At 34.3% G+C, this 25492-nt stretch overlaps 1 protein-coding gene across 3 annotated transcripts in view; it reads left to right on the top strand.

Annotated features, from left to right (window-relative positions):
- LOC126977245 (thyrotropin-releasing hormone receptor) overlaps positions 1 to 25492 on the top strand; it is a 155300-nt gene that overhangs the window by 99354 nt on the left and 30454 nt on the right. For all 3 annotated transcript variants that reach the window (XM_050825977.1, XM_050825978.1, XM_050825979.1), the window contains exon 3: positions 15781 to 15961. In XM_050825977.1, coding sequence (XP_050681934.1) covers positions 15781 to 15961 — 181 coding nt within the window. The remainder of the gene's footprint in view (positions 1 to 15780; positions 15962 to 25492) is intronic.

Here is a 25492-nt window from a genome sequence, read left to right as displayed (position 1 = left end):
CGCATCATACTCGGAAGGACGATTACCCAGTGCTCGTACATCTGGTGGGAGACCTCAAGGAAACTACGACGCTGAAGTTTTGAATGAAGTTGAAAATGACCCCAGTACCTCAGTACGTGCGATTGAAATTGCAACGGGTGTGGCGAAGAGTACCGCACATCGAATTTTAGAAATTTTGGAATTCGGATGCCATTATTTGTGGCGCCACATAAAAATATTATAATAACATTTAGATATTATAAATATTATAATTATGTTGTTGTTATTAATTGAACGCAGCCCATGAAATGATCCGTTTCTGCGTTACCACTATGCGACTTGTAGACACATAGCAAAAAAGCATATTAAAAAACATACATACATACACACATAAACTCACGCCTTGTTCCCGTCGGGGTAGGCAGAGACAATAGAATGCCATTTGCTTCTATCCTTACAAACCTCACGCGCTTCCTCTACATTCATTACTCTTTTCATACATGCTCGCCGGTTGCGGGTGCTTCGGACCTCTCCTTTTCTCAAAACGTCCCCAATTTGGTCGACGAATGTTCTATTAAAAAAGTGATTATTATTATTATGAAATTACTGTTCATTATAGCTACTTTTTTATTTCCTATATAGTAAGAAAGTTTGACTATATCGTGACCTTCCAACGCATACATTACTATCTGCAACTAATGTAGGTTTGACTAGTATATTTAGTAGTATTTGTAGAGAATATTGATTTAAAATTACGATTACATACCTATTTACATAATAGAAAAAACTGAGCTATTTTTATATAAATTTGCCTGAAATAAATGATTTTTATAAGATGACCTTATAAAAGTTAGGTAGTTAGGTACAGTTATAGGTAAAGAGTCAACCCTAATGTCGTCAGAAGAGATAAGAGTCACGCGATAGAAAGAGATGCAACTTCTAGGCGAATAAAAATGTAGGTTAGTAGCGCTGTGCGATCTGAATTACTCCTTATTGTATGACCGCGAGAGTCCCTATTTCTTTAATTGATTTCACAGAGTGAGTTTTCTGTACTTGTACTATTACATATTCTTTGTTACATCTCATAGTTACATCAGTACTCGGCGGTACAAATGTGCGAGTAATACTCAGAAATATAATAGATTCAACAGGTTTTAGCTTCTCTCCTCTTAGCAAAACACTCGTGGATAGATCTTAAACGTTGAGTGAAGAAAATTTATTTGCTGTTTAACATAAGACCATTGGCGTTATATTGTTTAAATTTAACTATAGCTTCCTGAATATTATGTATGTTATAATGAAGTTTATTAATATCTTCGTCAAATCCAAATAAATTTATTTAAAACTATCTGACCCAGTAAACGTTGTATTGCCATATAAAGTAATGAGAAAAAATCAATAATTAAATTAAAGTTTGTTTTTTTACCTCCTGAGAAAGATAGAAAGATGTAAAGATTCTAATTAGTTATTCATTTTAAACTATTCTTTCAATTTGATTTCTGCACGACAGGGGATACATCAAAGGAAAAACAAAGTTCTTGTTTTTATTTAATTTCGAGCATTTTCATATTTATTCACCTTTTAAACCATCTCTGGACCTCCACAAATAATTCAAGGTCAAACTTAGCCAAATCGGTGCAGCCGTTCTCGAGTTTTAGCGAGACTCACGAACAGCAATTCATTTTTATATATACATGTATAGATAGAATATGATATATTTTTTTATGTATAGATAGGATATGAAAACACTTAGGCGCTTATTCATAATGGTCCGCTAACAGCCGCTAAAGAGTGTTTTTTCTCATTCTGACTTAGGTCAATAGAAGAAGACAGAGTGAGAATTAGCAATGCTTTAAGTTAGCAGACTATTATGAATAAGGGGGTTCAGGAAACAACTACTGAAACGGTACGCAAAGGGAGGTCACAGAAAAATATTTTAAATTGAACAACATTGTAACAAACAAAATGACCGTATTTATGCTCAAAGCTCTAAGGAAGCTTCCCAATTAGTCGACAGAGTGCGACGTGGGCACTTAATGAACGTCGAAACTACCACGCAATCGAAAATTTATGCATCTCACCTAAGAAGAACGGGTGCAAGAAACGCAGTGGACTTCTTCTTTTTTTTATAAAATTTAGTTACATACAAATTTATAATTTAAAATACGGCCTAGCGGCGTTCGCTCCGTTCCCAATCTATGGTATCATTAAGAAAATCATTATTTTATTTTGACAGTAAGGAACGAGACGAACAGGACGTTCAGCTGATGGTAAGTCATACGCCCTGCCCATAACAATGCAGTGTCGCTCAGTGTTCTTGAGAAAACGAAAAATTCTTAATAACAGCAAAATTGCGCTTGTCACCTTGAGACATAAGATGTTACCTACGTCTCATTTGCTCAGTAATTTCACTGTGCCCTTCAGACCGAAACAAAATTAATTTATTTATTCGGAAACCCAACAATCGCATACTAATACATAAATTACATACAAAAATAAACATATATATATATCTAAGTGTACAGATAACTTACAGGGTTACACATCTTTCATTATCTGTTACCTTCCCGACCATACTATACAACTTGGATTACAATAGTTAAATATTATGTTAGTAAAATTACAGTTTATCTAAATATTATGTTAAAATTAAAATGAAGTCTAATACAAAACAACAGCATTTACTTCTTATAAATTTTAGTACATTTATTTATAAATATTGTAAACCCATCTGCACCAATGTCCAAGTCTGGTATTTTATTTAGGTACTCATTATATTCTCTTGCCATTCGCTCGATTGGAGAATTTTTACCCAGGTTTGTATTTACTTTTATTAGTCCAAAAAATGGACGTTGGCTTCGAGGGGCACTTTGAGGTACATTAATACACAATTTCGTCAGCAAGTCTGGGCTATCAATTAATTTGTGAAACAGTTTACGTAAGAACTTTAAGACTAACAATTTACGCCTCTCTTCCAAACTCTGTATTTTAAAGAACTCAAACCGGCTACTGTAGCTGTCCAGTATTCTGGGTGTATGAAATTTATAAGTTAAATATCATAAGATTTTTTTTTAATACTTTCTATTTTTTTGATGTGGATATTATAGCACGGGGACCAGACTTGGCAACAATACTCGAGCTTGCTTCGTACAAGACTATTGAATAATGTGATAAGAGTAGCTGGTTTCTTGAATTGCTTTCCTTATCGCATCACAAACCCTGGTGTACTGAGTGCAGAATTTGCGCGGCAGACATGCGCCGTTGTAGTACCCATAATCTAGCCGGCATCCTGTGCAAAGGAGCCTCCCACGGGTAAAATAGCCTGTACCACATAAACGACATTTATCAATTCTTTTAATTATACATTTGTTTTGAAACTTTTTGGGGTCATGTTGTAAAACATCGTCACAAAGATACCAACTCGACTTAGCCGAGTGTTAGGCAGAACTATTTTATGTTTGTTCCTGGTTTCAATATAAAGATTTCAGACACTTTCTAGAAAATTTGCTTATATGCATATATACATACTTAACATTATCAAGAATATATTGAGAGGTGGCAGTTGAAATATTTATTTTAAAGAATGTCTTAAGGATTCTTTAGGACCTAGGTCATAAAAAGCGTGAATTTACCTCAATAGTTCAAATCTGAAACTGCAATATTTCATTAGATATAGAATATCAAAAGCTTATCACATTCATACAGATACCAATGTATAAAATATATTTAAACCTATCCCATAAAGAAAGGAATCATCAAATGGTTTCGTAGATCGTTTATTGAAATGTCAAAAGCAGGAATATTTAATCTGATCGCCAATTAAGAATTTGATGGTTTGTAGAAGTCAGCTGTAAGTATTGTTTACGTTAGTTGGATTCTTTTTAATGTGAATATGAATGAATTCGTTTTATATTAAGCAAATGTCGTGTATTTTTTATCGAAGAGGACTTCACGCATAAATAACGCATGTCGTATCGTCCTGAAAACAACGCACAAGTAAGCTCATTCCACAGTTCAGATTTACTTGTCAAAACTGCACTTTTGAGGAATACTGCACATATATGTAAATCTATTGTTGGTGCTACAATAAATAAATAATTGTGAGAGGGCAACGTTCCAGCATTCAAAAGAGGAAATATTAAAAAGAGAAAATTAAACGGCACAAAAGTTCGATGCGTAGACACAAAACAATGCAATGGGTAGGCGTTATCATCTATTTTCAACCCTTGACCAATCCGTTGATGACTGATGAAACTGGCTGATTATTGAAAATTCCCTTGACGTTCGAATTCGTTATTGTAATTTTAATATAAGTACAATAAAGTTCTCAGTTATTACACATAGGCCCGAAATAATATGAATATCGTTCGCATACTCTTTGGGGACTATTAAAACTCGAATATAAAGTTGTGTGCTCTAATTAAGTACGGTTAATGTTTTTACGAGATGCCGAATGGCATTTCGAACGATAATACGAGCGAAGGCCGCCTGTATTTGGTATTAAATTGATTTTTTTATCGGATGGGTATTTAATAATAACAATAATCCTTTATTCGAGATATACTGATTATAATAGGTATTTCTCAGTTTAACTTATATTGTCTATGAATAACATTTGAGATACAGCTAAATTATAATTTAGTTTATGGGCCGCCTGTTTTGATAAGCTAAAAAACTTACGGGATGCATCGGGATTTTTTGTGATTTTTCAAAAGCATTTGACCGAGTGCGTCGTGTATCTTTACTTCTAAAGCTTTATTATTTGGAGTAAAATATACAGCTGTAAATATTTTCTAATGATGTTAAATCAAAGGGTTCAGGGAGTTGAAGTAAACGGCAATCGATCTTCTGATAAATCTGTAGGAAAAGGTGATCCGCAGGGTTCTGTTTTTGGTCCTTTTTTGTTTCCTAATTATTACCGACTTACCTTCTACGGTAGATGATAGCCTTGAGAGTGTATTGTTGTTGACGAATTGAATAATTATTTTGAAAATGATTCGTTTTAGTGGATTAGAAGGATAAGCCAGCGTAAGTGATCACCCCAATACCAGAGGTTTCACACGAGCGATGGTTGCAATTTAGGAGTCTTTTCGCGCTTTTTTGAAGATATTGTCTATTTATTTTATTGTATGTCGTATTGTCCTAAATGCGCCGTGCAAAGACGTTCATTTTACAGTTGGGTGTAAAGGAACAAACACACCCAGATAGTGAAAATGATATTTGAGTTTAAAATTGGTATTTCATTGTCATTGAAACGTTTATATTTTTACATGTGTCGAAAAGATTTATCACTAATTCTATAGGTTTCCTCTTTTCTGTTAGCTGAAAATGAGGCGATATTATTCTCAAACGATACATAAAAATATATTTGTTGTAAAATTAAAAAATATCGTTAAAAAACGTTTGTGACTGAAATGCTAAATCTCTTCACTTCCAGATCATGATATAAATTAAAATCATTACAATTTATAACAATTTCTTAGACCAGAGTGATATGTATATGATTTAAAAGAGTGGCAATGAGTTTCTTGCTACTTCTTTTCATTAGCTCAACCCTTTACGAAGTAGCCGTAGATTCAATAACAAAAAAATATCTTCTTTTTTGACATTCATAAGTATCATTTCCGTGACCTACATGAATAAAGTGATTTTGATTTGATTTGTATGTGTTCCGAGTAATTAACTCTAAAATTTGAATAAAATATTTAAATCTTAATTAACATTTGTTGGACTTACTGCTCATCAAATATCATCTAACATTGTCATCTATTGGTTATTATTCTGATGGTAAAAGACTAAATCACCGGTGACCAAAGACACTTTCTAATTTGCATGGATTTGCAACAATATTTTCATACTAGAAACTTTTCTTAACATAATATTATGTTCTGTTCTTACTGTTTGTTACTTGTTTTATGTTACTTTCATTATCAACATATTATTGTGTAAGTTTAATCTTAATTCAGATCCGTTTATAAGTGAAATCAAGCTTACATCTGTTTTAAGCAAAACAATAAAAAAATCTCAATATAAAGAAAGTTGTCTTCAGATTTAATATTATGCCGATTAATAATCATAAAATCGATTAAAGAAATGGCTCTTCTTACATGTAAATAAAGAATATTGGACCAGTTTTAATGAGTTTATATTGCAAAATTCGATATTAACGACTATTTAATACTTCAAAGAAATTATAAGCGACCATACATTTTATATTTCAACTGATAAGTTGGATAATCGAATGATCTTACATTTAAACTTCATAATTTCGAATCATTACCGTAAATTTATAATCGAAATTTTATTAAGAAGCGCATTAGTATATAGGTACCGAAATCAATATATAAAGATACATATATGAAAATTGAATTTATAAATGTTATTACAATTAATTCGTGTTGGTAGGTATGAATGGGTCCAATTCCTCACAAAATGGATAAACATCTGGTCAAGATCGCCGGAGTAGGTTGGATGGGGAAAGCGCAGGACCGATCTTCATGGTGATCTTTGGGGGAGACCTTTCCAGCAGTCTTTCGGCTGAAATGGAAATGGAATAATCATTAATATATAACATATTATTATGCAAATTAAATTTGTAATCAAAATTTATGAACGATGTTGGACTCGAACCCACGACCTCTCGGGTTCCGTCCGAGCGCTCTTTCCAAATGAGCCAACTATTCGGGTGCGCATCGATCGTAAATCTTGTATATGTCTTATTCAACACTCAGGTTGTGGCTACATCTTCAGGATCTACTTTACAGTTGATAACCTGCTAAACCCCAACATTTGCATATTAGGAAATTTACTTGAGATATCGCTCTTTCAAATCTAAACAATTTGTTCTTTTTTAAAGTGATAACTAGTTTGTATAATGTGTGGTTGCCAGTGTTACAGTAAATAATCTCATCTCTCTCTAATTTCTCACTCAGGGTCGCAGACTAATATGATTACGATCGTATTCCATCACCCTACGCCTTAGCTGGTTTTGTGATACTTTATGTATCATCATACTGTCGCTCTAATTAGCAGATGATTGTTTCATAACGTTGCTGGCTATTTAAGTCGTTGTAAACGCTTTTTTATGGTACCCATGTCTTATCGTTCTGTAAGTACCGCGAAGAAGGTCGTTCTAATGTTTGTTAGTACATGGAAGAAAGTTATTCGCTCCATAGTATAGTGTTTGTGATTGTTATAGTTACATGCTAGTGTTAAGCCTATACAAATATATTGTAGATGCACAGTGCAGCGTGTCTGGGTCAAACTAATTTATATAAAATTGAATCTGTAACTTTTTTTTGGGACATTTTTTGACGCTTCTCCCAGAGGCTCCCAGAGGGGTCCGTGCCAATTACGAATTGTCCACGGTACTGATATTCTTGCTTGCTTTCACTACAATCAAATCTTTAGGTAATAATTGCTCTTTTATATTTGGTACTCCTACACGGTAACTACTTTGTAGGTATGACTGAAGTTTTACTTACTGCACCTTTGAATTTGTTTCTTTTCACAACAAAATTTTCGGTCCCTCTAAAAAAGTTGTTCTAATCCTTAAAAAAATATTATTTATTTAACAGCATTTTAATTAGGAGAGTCAAGTGTAATCACTCGGTCAATGGGCTCCTCAAATTGGACATGAAGTCATCGTTTACTTGTACAAATAAACGATGTAATAGCCTCAACAATAACACTTAAAATAAAAAAGTGCCAATGTCTGTAAAAAGTAAAGGACAGGCTTACTGACTGTGCAGATTGCCGCACAACAGAATACAGTTACAAGATGTTTTCCAGCAACTCTGTTATCGCCCCAAACGCCTGCATCCCGCGCTACAAATCTCAAGTTTAATAGGTGTAACTTAAATTATCCCTCCATTTTCTGTGGGTCCATTTTGTTTTAATAAACGCGAATTGTTTCTGTGAAGAAAGCTTCATATTTTAAAGTAATATAATATTAATCTTATTTTATGAAAATGGAGGACAAACGAGCGTACGGGTCATCTGGTGTTATGTGATCACTGCCGCCCACATTCCTATGCAACACCAGAGGAATCACAGGGGCGTTGCCGGCATTTAAGAAAGGTGTACGCGCTTTTTTTGAAGGTATCCATGTCGTATCGTCCCGGAAACACCACAAAGAAGCTCATTCAACTGCGTTGTAGTACGTGGAAGAAAGATCCTTGAAAACCGCACTGTGGAGGTGTGTGGACGTTCAGTTCCATAGTTACTTGAACGAGAAGGCCATACTGGCTTTTAAAGATATCGGTGTACTCAGTAAGGTGATAATAACATTATATAAGGCCTTAAGTTCTCAACTCTGGGTGGGTGCTCTCCAGTGAAAGCTTCTTCCATTTGACTACGTGCAACGAACCGGTTCGATTCATCGACGACCAAGTCATATCCGATTGGCTTGATTCTTTGGCGTTACGTAGAGATGTGGGTTTGCGTCTCCTATCATGGGGAGTACTAAGAGAAGTTGTTCGGGTTAATACCAGCAGCTGATTTCCACCACTGGACATAGGTGCACATGGAGACATACGTTAATTTTTTATGTTTTACTATAATACAACCGTATGCAATAACATCTTACGTAATATGTAAGTAAACTAATACTAAAATTTAATGAACTATCGCTTAAGAAAACCAAAAATGCAATAAATTATAAAATATAGAAAACAATATTCAGTTAGCAGGGTGCAAATAAGGTACTCAAGAATCTGGCAACATTGCCTCTTCAATGAATAGTCTATGATAGGTTAGTATTTGTAATACGTGACATTTAAAAATACACACTCACTATTATAATTCAAAACATTGGGTCGATACACGGACGAGTAAAAAAATTAGGACTCCGCGCCGTGATATTACCAAGTGAAGCACCATTATGCTAATGTGTGTGCGGTTACGGGGGATACTCATACATACTTACACAATATTTTCTCCCTTTAATAATCACATATGGCCACAAATATATAGTATCGTTTTTACACTTTTTCATAACGCACGACGGTATTTTTTAAATATTTTATTGAGACGCAAACTGATCTGTCACAGACGATGACAATTCTCATAATGGCGCCTATCGGCCTGTAGTAGTGTAAGTGTGTGCGTGGGGCTATGTATTTACACGTTAATCAGCTTTTTTGTTGCTACACTGTTATGTAAGGTGACACGGAGTCCTTATTTTTTTACTAGTCCGTTGTCGATATTAATAAATTACTTCCTGCGATACGGGCCTGCACAGTGCGTATACCAGAGTCACCTCTTACTAAATAACACGCTTAAACAAATAATCATTTCGCCAATAAAAAGCTAATAAAAGCTCCTCAGTTCGCAGAAACGTTCATTGTTTCTCAGCAATTTATAATTTACAATTTTATTACTCTAATTAGAGCAGCTTTGGTTTATCCGATCTCAAAGAGGAATGACACAAATTATTTGTCGGATTATTTATGTTTCATAATCAAACAACTTTAGTACTTACGGATGATTATTTAAATTGGCTTTACTCATGGTTCATCAGTGAAGGTACGGACTAGTTTCGGACCATTCGATGGTTCTTTATCAGGGCGAAGAAGATGTAATACTTAGAACAAGTACAGTGGTTGCGTCAGGGAATTAAAGTGGACTGTATTTATAAAGGGGGTCTCAGGTTCATTCAACAGAACAGGAATCATTGGAATAAAGGGAATAGCCGGTACTCACCTCTATTGCAAGATCCTGTGTTCTTCTATGTTCGCCTGAGTGTGCTGACCACATTAATATATATCGCGGGACACTTAATGAAAAAATCACTACGATCTCACGGCGGCAAATCAACAGGAACACGAGAATTTCCAGGATTTATAATTAAATGTTGCGGTACTAAACCTTCGCATGTGGTTACTTCACAGAATATGTGTTACATAATACGAGCATAGATGTCGCGGCTCGCGATTTATTCTTAACTGCTAGGATAAAGGTGTCTGGAATTATAGAAAAGGTTATTTATTATTTGGACGACTAGCGTTACCATACAAAAGGCAAAGAAATAGGGACTCTTTCGGCCACAAAATAAGGTGTAATTCACACACAGCGCTATTAACCTACATTTTTATTCACCTAGAAGTTGCCTCTCTTTCTATCGCGTGACTCTTACCTCTTCTGACGACATTAGGGTTGACTTCTTTACCTAGAACTGTACCTACCTAGTATAAGGTCATCTTATAAAAATAAGCTCAGTTTTTTCTATACTATAAATAAGTACGTAATCGTAATCGTAATTTTAAATCAATTTTATTTCGTTGTCAAACCTAGTCGAGGACTTTGTTTTATAATATGTAGTGATTACTGTTACCATGGCAACTGGAAACTATCATTTACCGCTCTGCTCTGCATTCAAGTTCTATTTTTAATCCATCTCCTACGATCCCGAGAAAGTTACAAGATCTCGTTACAGTCAGACGTCTAGACATTTGATTCCTTAAATATCCTAATATTTCCTGCGTTAAATCGTCATTTCACAGATCTCAAAGTACTTACACTTGATATTTTGAAATTTTGGGTATGCGATTCGAGATTGATATTTAAATAAATTTCCCACATTTATCATTTCAATAACTAAATATCCGGACGACCGAGCCTTGCTCGAATTTTTAAGAATGAACTTGATACAAAACACAAAACTTGACCAAAAATGAATGGGACATCTGGATTCAAACTGGAGTCTTCTGCTTTCCGGATCACCCAATGTCCCATCTGAGCTATTATAGTCTTGTATATAGTGTATTTGTGTTCTAATATATTTGTAGATGTTTCTCATTAAAACACGGATAATACTACATTTTTTAAAATTTAAACCTAGCTAGATCGATTTTTAGCCCCAGAAATCCCCTGTATACTAAATTTTATGAAATTGCCGTTCTGCAGTACCTACCTGGCCAGTTCAAATCAAAATAATTTTTGTTTGGCTGAGAATTCTAATTTCAAATTTATTTTATTTTAAAAACATGGAATCCTTTTTCCAAAAGTAGTCTATTGTTTATTGATTAGTGTTACATTTTCATCGCAGTTCATTCTTTTTCGTCATCATGGATACGTTGTAAATCGAGTAATTATGGAATATGAGTACAGTCGTGGCAACAACGCGCCACAAGCGGCACCCAACATCAATGAAGTTTACGGAGCTAACACAACAAACCAATGCACCACCTGTTATTGGTTTGCTCGCTTCCGTTCTGGAAATTTCGACCTGAAAAATGAACCTCGCGGTCGTCCTAAGAATTTGGTCGACAATGACGAATTAAAGGCGATTGTGGAAGCTGATGATAAACAATCTACGGCTGAATTAGCAGCAGCTTTCGACGTTATCGTCAAAACAATATTGGTCCATTTGCGTCAAATTGGCAAGGTAAAAAAGCTTGGCAAATGGGTGCCCCAATAACTCAATGATCGCCAGCGCGAAACACGTCGAGACGTGCCTTGCACTGCTCAACAGACACATAAATGAAAGAAATTTGAACCGCATTGTTACCTGCGATGAAAAATGGATTCTGTTTGATAATCGCAAGCGCTCAGCAAGTTGGTTGGATCCTGGTTCAGCACCTAAAAAATGCCCAAAACGAAAACTTACCCCAAGAAAAGTGATGGTCACTGTTTGGTAGTCTATCGCCGGTGTGATTCATCACAGCTTCTTACCAAACAGGGTGACCATTACTGCAGATGTCTACTGTGAATAACTGAACACAATGATGGAGAAGCTGGCACATCTCCAACCAGCATTGGTCAATCGCTCGGCTCCACTGCTCCTGCACAACAACGCGCGACCTCATACTGCACAGCAAACGGTCTCCAAGTTGCAAGGACTGGGGTTGGAAGCTCTCCGTCATCCGCCCTACTTACCATACCTTGCGTCTACAGGCTACTACTTTTTCCAGAATTTGGATAACTTCTTGGCGGGAAAAAATTTATACCCGAGACGCAGTACAAAATGCCTTTGAAGAATTTATTGCCTCCCGTCCAGCTGATTTCTTTAAGAAGGGCATCAATAAACTGCCACTGCGTTGACGAAGATGCGTTGTTTGTTTTTTTTCAAAATTTTGCAAAATTCGTTTAAATTTTTTCATACAAAACGGCAAATTCATAGGTAAAGACCTAATATACAAATATATATATATATACAAGAATTGCTCGTCTAAAGATATAGATAGATTATTATTTTGTCTATTTATATTTTCAGATTGGTATAATATAGGAAATTAATAGAAAAACGAAATATTAGTTAGTAGTATAAGTATTAGTTTAATACTTTTTTTATATACTTGATGTCAGTTAAAGCACTACCACCGCAGCGGCAATAAATGGCTGGGAGAAAAGCAACGGCACAGAAACTCTTCAAAAAAAATATATAATTTATGAAATATTGTACTCTGAAAATATTTTTTTCTAAACACATTTTCTATATTTTACAGTGGGAGGCTCCTTTGCACAGGATGCCGGCTAGATTATGGGTACCACAACGACGCCTATTTCTGCCGTGAAGCAGAAATGTGTAAGCATTACTGTGTTTCGGTCTGAAGGGCGCCGTAGCTAGTGAAATTACTGGGCAATTGAGACTTAACATCTTGTCTCAAGGTGACGAGCGCAGTTGTAGTGCCGCTCAGAATTTTTGGGGGTTTCAAGAATCCTGAGCGGCACTGCATTGTAATGGGCAGGGCGTATTAATTACCATCAGCTGTTCGTCCTGCTCGTCTTGTCCCTTATTTTCATAAAAAAAATACATGTTTTACGTAGGAGGCTAGGCCAAAAAATTAAAATTTTTAGTATGTTAGATGCCCACCACCATGGGTTAGTTATTCGTTAGATGGAACCACTGACCTGATTTACATGCAAGTTTGTTCAATGTTTCTGTATACATAAATGTGGCAATGATCACCTAACATTGAGTTTGTTTCATTTAAATAAAGGTTAAATTAATTATATATACATACATAATATAGCCAAACTTACGCAGGCGAAGTCGCAGCCTATCGCTAGTTTTATATAATCTACTGAGTCTATCGTTTGTAACATAGTTGGTGGTAACACTTGAGACACGTCATGATGTTAAGTCTCATTTACCCTGTTATTTCGCTAGCTACGGCATCCTTCAGACTGAAACACAATAATGCTTACATATTACTGCTTCACGGCAGAAATAGGCGCAGTTGTCGTACCCATAATCTAGCCGGCATCATGTGCAAAGGAGTCTCTCACTAGTAGAAGTTTTATACAATTATTAGTACAATATATACAGTAGTTAAGTAAAATCTTACTCGAAATGTTTAAGCGTAAAAGCAAACAATAACGACTACACAAAAGGTAATAAAATTACCACACAATGACAGTGTCAACCTCCATGAGATCGAATTAATCTGATGGGTAGATGCTTCGTAAGATATCCCTGTGCGTCGTGAAGGTAACTGTGAGTAACGAGCGTTGGTTGGGGCGACTGGTGGCTGTTGGTAATAAAAATTTAAACTTTTATTATACACGCCACCAAATTTAACTTACTACAGGCCATTTTATTTTGTTAACTTTGTTCTTATTCAACCAACATTATTATTTTTTATTCATTTTTTATTCAAAAAATATTCTAAAAAAATAGATATAATATGCACTAAAAAGCAAAAAAATAATTATTTTTATACAATTTAATTAATTAATGTAATAATTCTAGTTACAATTATTGTTATTTTTGGGATCGGTTTCCTTCCGCCGCTGCCCCACCATCGCCTCTCACCTTGTCACGTTGCGCGTGCGACAAAAGCACATCTAACCTATAACTATGTATATAGTTACAAACCTACCATGGCTGACACGGACTTGGTTTTCTCATGGATGCCATTGTCACATATGGACCAAATTTCAATGGGACCACACGGAAAGCACCAGCTCTCAAACAAAAAAGATTCATGTAAATCGGTTCACCCAGTCGAAAGTTCTAAGCAACCATCCTTTTTTGAAGTCGGTTAAGAACATACAAAATTATTGAATTTTACATGTATTAAATGACAGTTTACATTAAACAAGTTACTTGAAGCTTGGTTGAACGTTTCAAATGGAAAGCGATTTAGTAGTTGATCAACAAAAATCCATCCAAGTACAATAGTACATAGATCCAAACAGACGAAGCTTATATTATGCGTATAAAAAATAGTTCCTGGACGACCGAGCCTTGCTCGGATTTTTAAGAAGGTGCCAAACTTAACAAAAAAAACTAATAGGACATCTGGATTCGAACCGGGGTCTTCTGCTTTCCGGATCACCCAATGTCCCATCTGAGCTATTATTGTCTTGTATATAGTGGCGAAATTTACCTTTGTATTCTAATGTTATTGTAGCAGTTTCTCATTAAAACACGGCTAGATCGATTTCTTTCCCTCGAAACTACATATATACTAAATTTCATTAAAATCGTTGGAGCCGTTTCCGAAATTCAGATTATATATTATATATTTATATACAAGAATTGCTGGTTTAAAGATATAAGATGTATAGAGCTACTTTTATTGCTACAAAATGATAATAAGATGTAAATGAAACCCATATAAATAATCTGGTTTAAGAATTACCTTTAGATTCTCGCACACAACACAATATACATATTAAAGCATTGTCTGATGTAAACAAACAAATTCTGACTGGAATTAATTAAAACACGCCATTCTAATTTACTTAACAGAACCGGGAATCTAAACGCGTAGAAACCATTATACTGAGTGCAAACATTACTGTAAATTCGCAATAAAAGATCAATGCTATGGAATAAAAAGCATTGAGTGAAGAAGGCTATAAACCTTGTTTCTTACTAGAGATTCTGATTACATTTTAAATATACAATAATTCTATTTTATATGGGGATGGCGATATCTCACGGGATGGGGAGAGGTGAGGCAACCGCCCATAGACATCCACAACAACAGCTGTCAAGAGATGCGTTGCCAGCCTTTAAGGTGGGAGTATGCTCTTTTCTTGAAGGTCCCAAAGTCGTATCGGTTCGGGAAAACAGCAGCCGGTAATTAATTCCACAAAGTGGCTGTGCGTGGCAATAAGTTTCTTGAAAATATACCAGACGTCAGCGTGTTCCAAAATACAAAAGAGTCGTGTTAGTTAGGGGGCTTATAGACCACCAGCGACTAAGTAGTTATCGGACCGGTGGATGTGAAACACCGAGTAAGTTTGTTGTATTTCAATAAATCTACGAAAAATTGTCACGTTCAAATGTCATTACTCCTTAAAACCGTTTATATTCATTGGAAACATGATCAAGAAGAAATGTAATTTATTGTAAAAAAATGTATCCATTAAGAAGAATGATCTTTGTGTGCTTATCTCAATCGTTAGTGTTATATTGTACAAGGTCTTTTGTTAATAGCATTGTTTATAATGCTACTATAAAATTACATTTATTCAGTGATTCTGATATTCAGCTGTGATTTCGCGTTGAAAGAATGTTTCCTTGGAATTATATGAATAAGTCTGTGACATGGTGTAGACATGATATTTTACAAAAACTGTCATACCCAAATCATATCTCGAGAAGTATCACTTCTCTGGTAAGCTTACAAACTTTGATATTACTATTAAAGTGTCAGAGCTCATAAGAATCCGTTCTCTGCGTTTTGTTATCATGATAATACTCTCCATTCGCAAATAATATAATAAATTGTCAAGTTTTTCCTTCAGTAGGATTTTAGGGTGGAAGTTTGTAGTTAAAGAAATTCCTTGCACTCCGACATTGCTTATCATGTTCCAAGATGTGTCAATTTTCCCCTCTTCTTCCAGGTCTTGCAGTTCCGTTCATCGAGCTGACAGTAGCCCACGCATCGGTCCTCACAATACTAGCCATCAGCTTCGAGCGATATTATGCCATCTGCGAGCCTCTAAGAGCTGGTTACGTCTGCACTAAGACCAGAGCTACTCTGATCTGTGCTCTCGCGTGGTTCTTTGCTGCCCTATTCACAAGGTAACGCCATTGCTGTTATCCTATGCTTATCTGAAACATCGGCAACTAATGAGTTGGTATTTTTAATTTGATAGGTAGGACTTGTACGGATGTAGCAAGCGGACGGGATTTCTAAATTGTATTAAGGATTATGCAAATCAAACCTTCGCCATAGCAGAAATGGCATTATTTTTCTTAAAATTGATTCCTTTAGTATTCTTTTTGGTGTCATTTCTAATATACTAGATACTACTACCGCTTCGGAAACAAATGGCACCCTGAGAGAAAAGAAGCGGCATTTTTTTGCGCTCTTTTTAATAAAATATACAATATTGTACCGTCATTGCTATTGCTATGATATAATCATAATCTAGTCCCAGGCTGTCAGATGACTTAGATATTAAGCTGTGGAGTAGTAAGTCTTAAGACAGAACCATTTTTTAATAAAACGTTCAAAGTTATTTGTAGATAATGCCTGAAGAGTGGCTGGGACTTTATTATAAAAGTGTATACATTTACCCTTAAAGCTATTATGTATCTTATGAAGCCTACTAGACTTAATTACAAGCAATGCCTTATTTCTAGTATTATACCTCGAAAGAGTTATTGATATTGTAAAAGCCAAAACATCGGATACTCTTATGAATTTCCAATAAAAACTTAAATTTCATGATGATCAATTAAAATGTCCTCACATAAAATCCTTAGATTTAAATGTAATCATTGATTTAGTAACTCATTTTGAGAAATCCTATGATGAACACATGAAAAAATTGTGCCTTCCTTAAATAATCTACATTGTATTAATTATTGATATTATAAATGCAAATTAGTCGACTCAAATAGTCAAATAGACTTATATATTTAATTGAAAACATATAGTACAAGTTAGTTTTACTCTGTACAGGATGCAGGCTAAATAATGGATACCACAACTGCGCCTATTTCTGCCGTGAAGCAGTAATGTGTAAACGTTATTGTGTTTCGGTCTGAAGGGCGCCGTAGCTAGTGAAATTACTGAGCAAATGAGACTTCACATCTTACGTCGCAAGGTGACGAGGGCAGTAATTGTAGTGCCGCTCAGAATTTTCAAGAATTGATCATCAAGCTGCATTGTAATGGGCAGGGCGTATCAATTACCATCAGCTGATCGTCCTGCTAATCTCGTCCATTATATTTATTAAAAAATCAACTATATTCAAATTACAAAAATTTTATTCAAATTGTTTTAACTAATCCCGTACTTGCTACATCTGCGCATTTCTTCGTCATTATGTTGGGGTAAAACAAAAGTTATATCTACATGCACTTTGTGTCTCCTCTTGTGGTACTGGTCGAGGTGAGCAGAGGTGATCACTTACAACCAAGCAACTTCTTCACTCACCTATATTTAATACTTCAATAAATGCACGAGTGTTACAGATTCATTCAATTCATAAAAAATACTACTCGAATGAATTTTAACAAAAAAAAGGTTTTATTACGCTGAAAATAAAGCTTCAAATGAATTTTGCATTCACTCCGACCAACTGACGGTAATGGAGGCTTTTTGAATTGGTTTTTTCCTACTCACTCATATGAAAATGATAGAGATGGAATGCTTTTTGATGACGGCTTTTGACATCTGGCTAAATATAAACGTTATTGATAAGTTCAGATCAAAGTTATACTAATTTTTTTAGTATTATACTTATATTATATTTTATAAGAGGTAAGGCTTAAAACGATTTTAAACACGCAAACAGCAGTTAGGAAAAAGCAATAATTTAGACCGAACAACTCTTGTTACTAGTAGGGATTGACTTATAACATATATTGTATATTGATAAGCACCTAGTGAGAATCTTCATTTATCGCTCGCTTTAATATATTTTTTGGTTACTCATAGGATTTCGTCGACATCGAGCTTTAATAGCATTAACAGCCGTTTAGTACTAACAGCACGCGGCCGCCTCGATCGATTATGATTTTCGATAAAAGATGTGTCGATAAATCGATCGATAATACGATATACGAACATACGAGTGGTAATTTATAAGGGACCGCTCCAAGTCACTACGTGTCAGGCAATTCTGTTCTCTTTCATTCCATTATTGTTTTGATATTAGCCTTGAGAAAAATATGTGTACCGAGAGAAAATAATTAAAGTTCTTTATTTAAAACACGCGTTTTATAATTGAATTCAAATTCGTATCCTGAATCTTCATGGCAATTTGTCGATCTTAACTTCCAAATACAATACAAATACCAAACTAAGAATGTGATCTTTTCATCAAAGATGGATTGAAAAGATACGTTACCTAAACGTTCCAAAGATCAGTTATTGAAATCCTAAGAACTGGAAATGAATTAAAATGTAAGTCGGAGTTTGATTTATGATGGCGATCGTAAGTAAACCATCCGGTAATTCAGAATGCATATGTCTCCTACTAAATATAAGCTGTAATCTTTAGAAATACAACTACTGCAATGGCAACATTAAATGAAACTTAACCCTAATCTAAAAAAATCACCTAAATAAATAAATTTTACATAGTATCATTTCGAAACATCCTGTAAGTAATCTTGTACCCGCGCGCAAGCACTGACGCCTATTGTCCCACGTCACGACTTAGCCTTTCAGAACTCGTACACAACTAGCGCGCATAAAAGGGTGATTAAAATTTTGTTTTTAAATATAATTCTTTTTTTGTTTGATAATTAGAGATCTTCATATATTTACTTTTAGTTTTATATATTTTATACATATTTTTAGATTTATTTTTTATGATTACTATTAGAAGCAGTTTTACCCGTGTGTTCATTCAGTGACGCCATGCTGTATTAACCCTAAACCGAAAATATAAACTTACTAGTCAAAAACAAAACTAATAATGAGCAGGAACAAAAAGAGAAGAATTTTTTTGTTAAATAACATTTATAATAATAATTAATAACGTTGTGCATTTTTGAATATTTTGGAATGGTTAGGGAATAATTTCACACGAATTGCTTCATTTATCAGTACGTACTAGCATTTATGTGGCTAAGTACAATATTCATTTATTGCGCTATCGTACACAAAAATGACAGTTTATATTGCGTAAAAAATTTAACACTTCAAAAATATTACAATTATATTACATTAAAAAGTATATCTTTCAAAAAAATCAACTTTCATCCATAATTTCCACGACTGTTTTTCAAATTTTCGATCAGGTCACGTGTCCTGACGTGAGTTTAACATTTTATACTGATCCCAAGGAAAGTGCTCAACGCCGCTAAAGTAGTTTGCTCTTCTAAAAATTTGTTTATTGATTAAAACTATTCAGAATAACAAAATTTATTCTATTTTCTTATCTACCTCATAACTAATATTTTGAAAGCATAGTAAAATAACTCAAAATTTGCAGTCAAGCTTTTTATTACGCATAATTTAATTAAACAGTAAGATGAAAAGCTTACTTATAACAGTAAACTGCGACAAATAAAAGCACTTTATTTGAAATATGTGAATTATTTGTAACAATTCAGTATTTCTTATCGTCCATATCGCAGATGACGCAGGTAGGTTAGATAAATGTGACACTTTTAGTATAAATGCTTGATAGAATTAACTTGCATACTGGAGACGAAAAAAGTTCTATAAGTTAGAAACAGACTTTAGAAACAGTTCTCAATTAGACGGTATTTTGCTACAAAAAGTAGTTATCTTGTGCTGATATCTCCATAAATCTAAAGTAACATAAATTTCAATTATCCTTTTTAGGGTTCCATTTTTTGCCAGTTGGCTACGGAATCGTCATGTCTGTCTGTCTGTGCGTCCGTATGTCACAGACCCTTTCTTCTGGAACAATAAGAACTATACTGTTGTAACTTGGTATGAAGATGTATTCTGTGAAACCCATTAAGATTTTCTCAAGGGGTTACTTAGAACTGAAACTCAAAATTTTTTTTTCATCAAACCCATACGTACCCCACGTATGGGTCTAGGATGATAGGTGAACAAATTGAGGTTTCTAATATATTTTTTTTCTAAACTGAATAGTTTGCGCGAGAGACAGACACGTCCAAAGTGGTAAAATGTGCCCCCCCCCCCCTGTAACTTCTAAAATATGAAAATGATAAAACTAATATATGATGTACTTTACCATGCAAACTTCCGCCGAAATTTGGTTTGTACGAGATCTAGTAAGTAGTTTTTAACCGACTTCAAAAAAGGAGGAGGTTTTCAATTAGTCGGTTATTCTTAATGTTTGTTACCTGAGAACTTTCGACTGGGTGAACCGATTTTCATAATTCTTTTTTTATTTGAAATCTGGTGCTTCCCATGTGTTCCCATTGGTCCAGATCTTACAATGGTATCCATGAGTATTCCATAAAAGTCAAATATTTGTTATAAGTAGACAAATAGACGAATAACTCAATATCGCACCAACCGATTTCGATCCTCCTTTTTTATTGGAGTCTATGTCAGCGACGGTAAGTTTGGAACTATATACATAGTTGTAAGAAGGTTGTAGAGTGTGAGAGTAGTGAGATGCGCTTGTGTCGCACGCGCAACGAGTCAAGGCTAGAGGCGAGGGTGGGGCCGCGGCGGGAGGACACCGATTCTAAAAATAACAATATTTGTAACTAGAATTATATTAATTAATTACATTTATTAAGTAAAGAATAAAATTCGCAATTATTTTTTTTACTTTTTAGTGCATATTATATCTATTGTTTCGGAATAGTTTTCATTGGAGTCGGTTGTTTTTTTGTTAATGTATGTTTTTGTTTCATTCGAAACTTTTTTTTATCATACAGAATATTTATCTCTGAATTGCCCGTATTGTAAAAGGATGGGTAATGGGTACATAATAATGTATATATACATATAATAAAACAAAAACTGTACATCATTTTAAAGATCATTGCTGTTTGTTCTTCAAAGAATAATCGAATCCAAAAAAATACTTTTTAGTATATTGTCTGTTTGTATGTTCGGATAAAATGCAAAAGCTACGTAATAAATTTAATTTAAATTAAAAAAAAACATAAACATGAGAGACAAGGCATAATGATATAACATATAGGTTACATATTTTCACGATGACTACAGGCAAATAATTTTTGCTGTTTTATAAGGTATTTGTGATGCTATAAATCAATTTGTTTTGTATCTATAGATGTAATTGTTTACCTGTCCAAAAATATATAATATTTTGTAGAACCCTTGCGAAATATGAGAGATATTAGACGATTTATCAGCTGTGTAACTCAACATTGAACAACAGTTCTGACAACACGAGATTATCCCGAAAGTATTGGTGCGAGACGCGCCCTCACAGAGATAGTATCAAACAAAAACAATATTTATATGTCTGTGTTCATATTGTTTGGAGAACTGAGTACTTATTTATTAGTCTACAGGTTTCTGATCACACTATGTCTATAATAGGGAGAAGATATAAGTACAGATTTAATCAAATCGCTGAGGTTCAAATTCAAATATTTTATTTAAAAGAAAATTTAAAAATCACTTATTGAACGTCAAAAACTACCACCCGTTCGAAAATGTATCCCCCAGACCTGAGAAGAACGGGCGCAAGAAACTCAGCGGGATTATTCCCCTTTTTTACGTAAATGATTTAATCATGGAAGAATCAACTTCAAATATTTTTATTCAAAATAAGATTTTAAAATCACTTCTTAAACATCAAAACTACCACCCATTCAAAAATGCATGCTTCAGACCTGAGAAGAATGGGCGCATGAAACTCAGCGGGATTATTCCCCTTTTTTACGCAAATGATTTAATCATGGAAGAATCAACTTCAAATATTTTTATTCAAAATAAGATTTTAAAATCACTTCTTAAACATCAAAACTACCGCCCATTCATAAATGCATGCTTCAGACCTGAGAAGAATGGGCGCATGAAACTCAGCGGGATTATTCCCCTTTTTTACGCAAATGATTTAATCATGGAAGAATCAACTTCAAATATTTTTATTCAAAATAAGATTTTAAAATCACTTCTTAAACATCAAAACTACCACCCATTCAAAAATGCATGCTTCAGACCTAAGAAGAATGGGCGCAAGAAACTCAGCGGTATTATTCCCCTTTTTTACGTAAATGATTTAATGACTGAAGAATCAAATTCAATTATTCTTTTTCAATAGGGGCAATCATATTATATTATGATAGTCAAAATTGTTTTAATAAGGGTTATTTATTTATTATTATATAAAAACCGTAAATAGTAATAGGTATGAATACTTTTTGGATTTATTTCTATAAATCGTGTACACGATTTATATCTCTGTATCGTTCGTGTTTGACTTCAACTGCTTAAAACACTAAAAAGCGCCCTCTCTATCTAATAATAAATTCATCCTGTTTAGTTCAGCAAAAAGAAGAAGTATTACTGTTAACTTATTAAAAAGTTTTTTGTAAACATATTATAAATAATGAATTCTTAAAAAGTACAAAATCCGATAAATAATTGTTTCGTACATTTCTGCTATAATTATTAATCCAGTTAACGGTGATTTACCATTTCAATTAGACAGTTTCGAATACATTACAGCTTGTTTCTGTCCAAAACAGGCGATTAGATTAGCTGCAATTGAGCTGTGGTGTAATGTAGCAAATTACGATGAATGAATGGAGCTATAGATCAGTGCGATATAGAAGGAGCTTTTCTAAACTCCAGCCGCTAAGCATGAAGAATTTCGTACGTTAACCTTTATTACCTGTCTCTGTCACTTCCACGTAAATATAACGCGTCTCGCTCTAAAAGATGTAGGACGGCAGCCATTGCATCTGTGCGAGCGAGATGCATTATATTTACGCGGGAGTGACAGAGACGGGTAATAAAGGTTAACGTACGAAATTCTTCCTGCTTAGCGCTCGGACTTTATATTTCCGCGGTGTAATGGAAACATACTTAGAAGACTTTGTAACATAAAACTCCCCACAAGAGCTGAAGGCAACAAAAATACCGAAGAAGCAAAAAACAAATTACGTGTTTGATCGCTACAAAAATTTTTGCGTCTGTTTTTAAAGTGAAAACTTGTTTAGGCACATTGAACAGTTTATTTTGTAGATATGCTCGTATATTTAACTCTCATTTAGGTAAAGACTTCTCGAGTCGGCTAAGGAAGACTCACTTGGTGAGTCATAGTTCATTTTCCTTCTAATTTGGATAATTTTCAATGAGTTTCTTTTGGGGTTGGCAGTTTAGATAGGCAGTAAGTAATTTTTTATAGGAATAAGTCTTCAAGAAACTCGTTCAGGTGTCTCTAGTGTCGTATAAAATCGTGTTTAACTCATATCTGTCTATTTAACTGTTTAAGTCTATGGCACGCCGTTAAATGCAGTAAATTTCGGCGATAAAAACCAAACGAAGCCTCAACATGTTTACAAAAATATATATAAGTTGTTCCAACTTACGGAATGTGAAACAAATTTAATAACCATACATTTATACCGGTTGTGCCGTTTGATGTTGACCAAATAGTCGAAATTTTTGTCGTCAGCCTCGATATTACCCTTTATTGGGTTCCGTTGGTAGCGAAAGATATCCCAAATTGGTTGCTTAGTAGCTGTGTTTGTTCAGGACAGTACTGGTACCACGGTTATTTCTGTCTCAAAAATATCCTTAAGTTTCCAAAGTTTTTGTATTTATTTTTTATAATCACGACCTTCATGTTCACGAAGCATCCTTACACAAACAATGAATTCAAGCTCTAAAGGACTTTATATTAAACAGTTAATTCGTTAATACTTATTATGAAATAATAATAATATTATTGACACACTGATATACAAATTATCTTGCTCCAAACTAGGCATAGCCTGTACTATGGGTACACGACAACGATATATTTAATACAACATACTTACTTAAACATACATAAATACATATAAACATCCATTACTCGGAAACAAACATTAATATTCATCATATAAATGTGTGCACCTACCGGATTCGAACCCGGGACCTCAAGCTCAGTAGGCAGGTTCACTAACCACTGAGCTATAGGCGTCGTCAAATAATGGATATTATTTAAACACAATTCATATATTGGATGCAGCACCTTACAAACTAATTTGTTATTTATATTACAGCCCTTGTAAAATACTCTATTTGATTGAAAATAGTGGACGTTGAGTTTCTTGTATATTCTTCTCACGAACTCTACTTTTTCCTAACGTATGGTAGATTCAGTAATTTAAAATAAAAATAGTGACAATTTAAAAGCGGGTAGTTCAAGAATAATTGATTTTTTTTCAAAGAAGTCGGTTACAAACATACAAACATACAGGTGAAGCTAATATAAAGCGTATAAAAACAGGGGTTGATCGTAGAAAGGTGAAAGTTTTATTTTTTTAATGCTGAATCATCAAAAAATAAAACAAATAATTACGGCAAAAAAAAACATTTTGGGGTGGACCACCCTTAACATTTAGGGGGATGAAAAATAGATGTTGCCCGATTCTCCACCTTAGCCGATATGTACGCTAAGATTCACGAAAATCGGTCGAGCCGTTTCGGAGGAGTTCAATTACGTACACCGTGACACAAGAATTTTATATATTGGACTAGCTGACCCAGAAAACGCCGTTGTATTGCCGATATTAAAATCGCGATACAAAAGTAACTGTTGATCATAGATGGGTGAAAATAAATTTTAATGCTGACTCATAATCAAACTAATAAAAAAAAATGTCAAAAAAATAAAATTTGTAAAAAAAACAAATCCCCTAAATGTTAAGGGTTTTATCATTTAGGGAGATGAAAAATAGATGTTGTTCGATTCTCAGACCTACCCAATATGCACTCAAAATTTCATGAGATACGGTCAAGCCGTTTAGGTGGAGTTTAACTACAAACACCGCGACATGAGAATTTTATATATTAGATTAAATCATCAAAATGAACAAAACCAACACCTGACCTGACTTAAACGGAATACCCTTGGCTATCAATGGTATAAAAAGTTTTAACAGTAGAATAGAATAAAAAATACATTAAAAAGCTTAATAAACAAAATTATACAATTATTATTGAAGAGCTAAAACTCAGTGTTCACAACTAAACCGTGCATGAAGTTTCTGCATTAAGAACCCTTTGAGAAACAAGGTTCGTACATTTTACAAATACTACGACAGCTTCAATGTACGATTTGCTTGAAATTGCACATAAGGCTGAGTGTACACTGACGACAACGTCATTTAAATCAAGTTATAATTTGCTTTTGCATTCTTCAAAGGACTTTGGATCGTATTTACATATTAATAAGTATAAGTATGAAATATATACCGAAATGAATTTGTCTGTCTGTACTTATCAAAGATAAGAAGGAAATTAAAAGTTTTGCAAAAAAAAAAATGCCGTATATATTTCCAAAAGGTTGGTTCCAAGGATGTTGGGCGGCGGTGATCACTTAACATTAGTTGACCTGTACTCTCATTTGTCCACCAGTCCAGCTCATTTGTATACCAGTGGCTCCTTTGCACAGGAAGCCGGCTGGATTATGGGTACCACAACGGCGCCAATTTTAAACAGTACTGTGTTTC

Source organism: Leptidea sinapis, chromosome 44, assembly GCF_905404315.1.
Source record: "Leptidea sinapis chromosome 44, ilLepSina1.1, whole genome shotgun sequence".
In the NCBI taxonomy this organism is placed as follows: Eukaryota; Metazoa; Arthropoda; class Insecta; order Lepidoptera; family Pieridae; genus Leptidea; species Leptidea sinapis.
The sequence above is the reverse complement of the archived record's forward strand: the minus strand, read 5'-3'. Positions and strand labels throughout refer to the sequence as shown.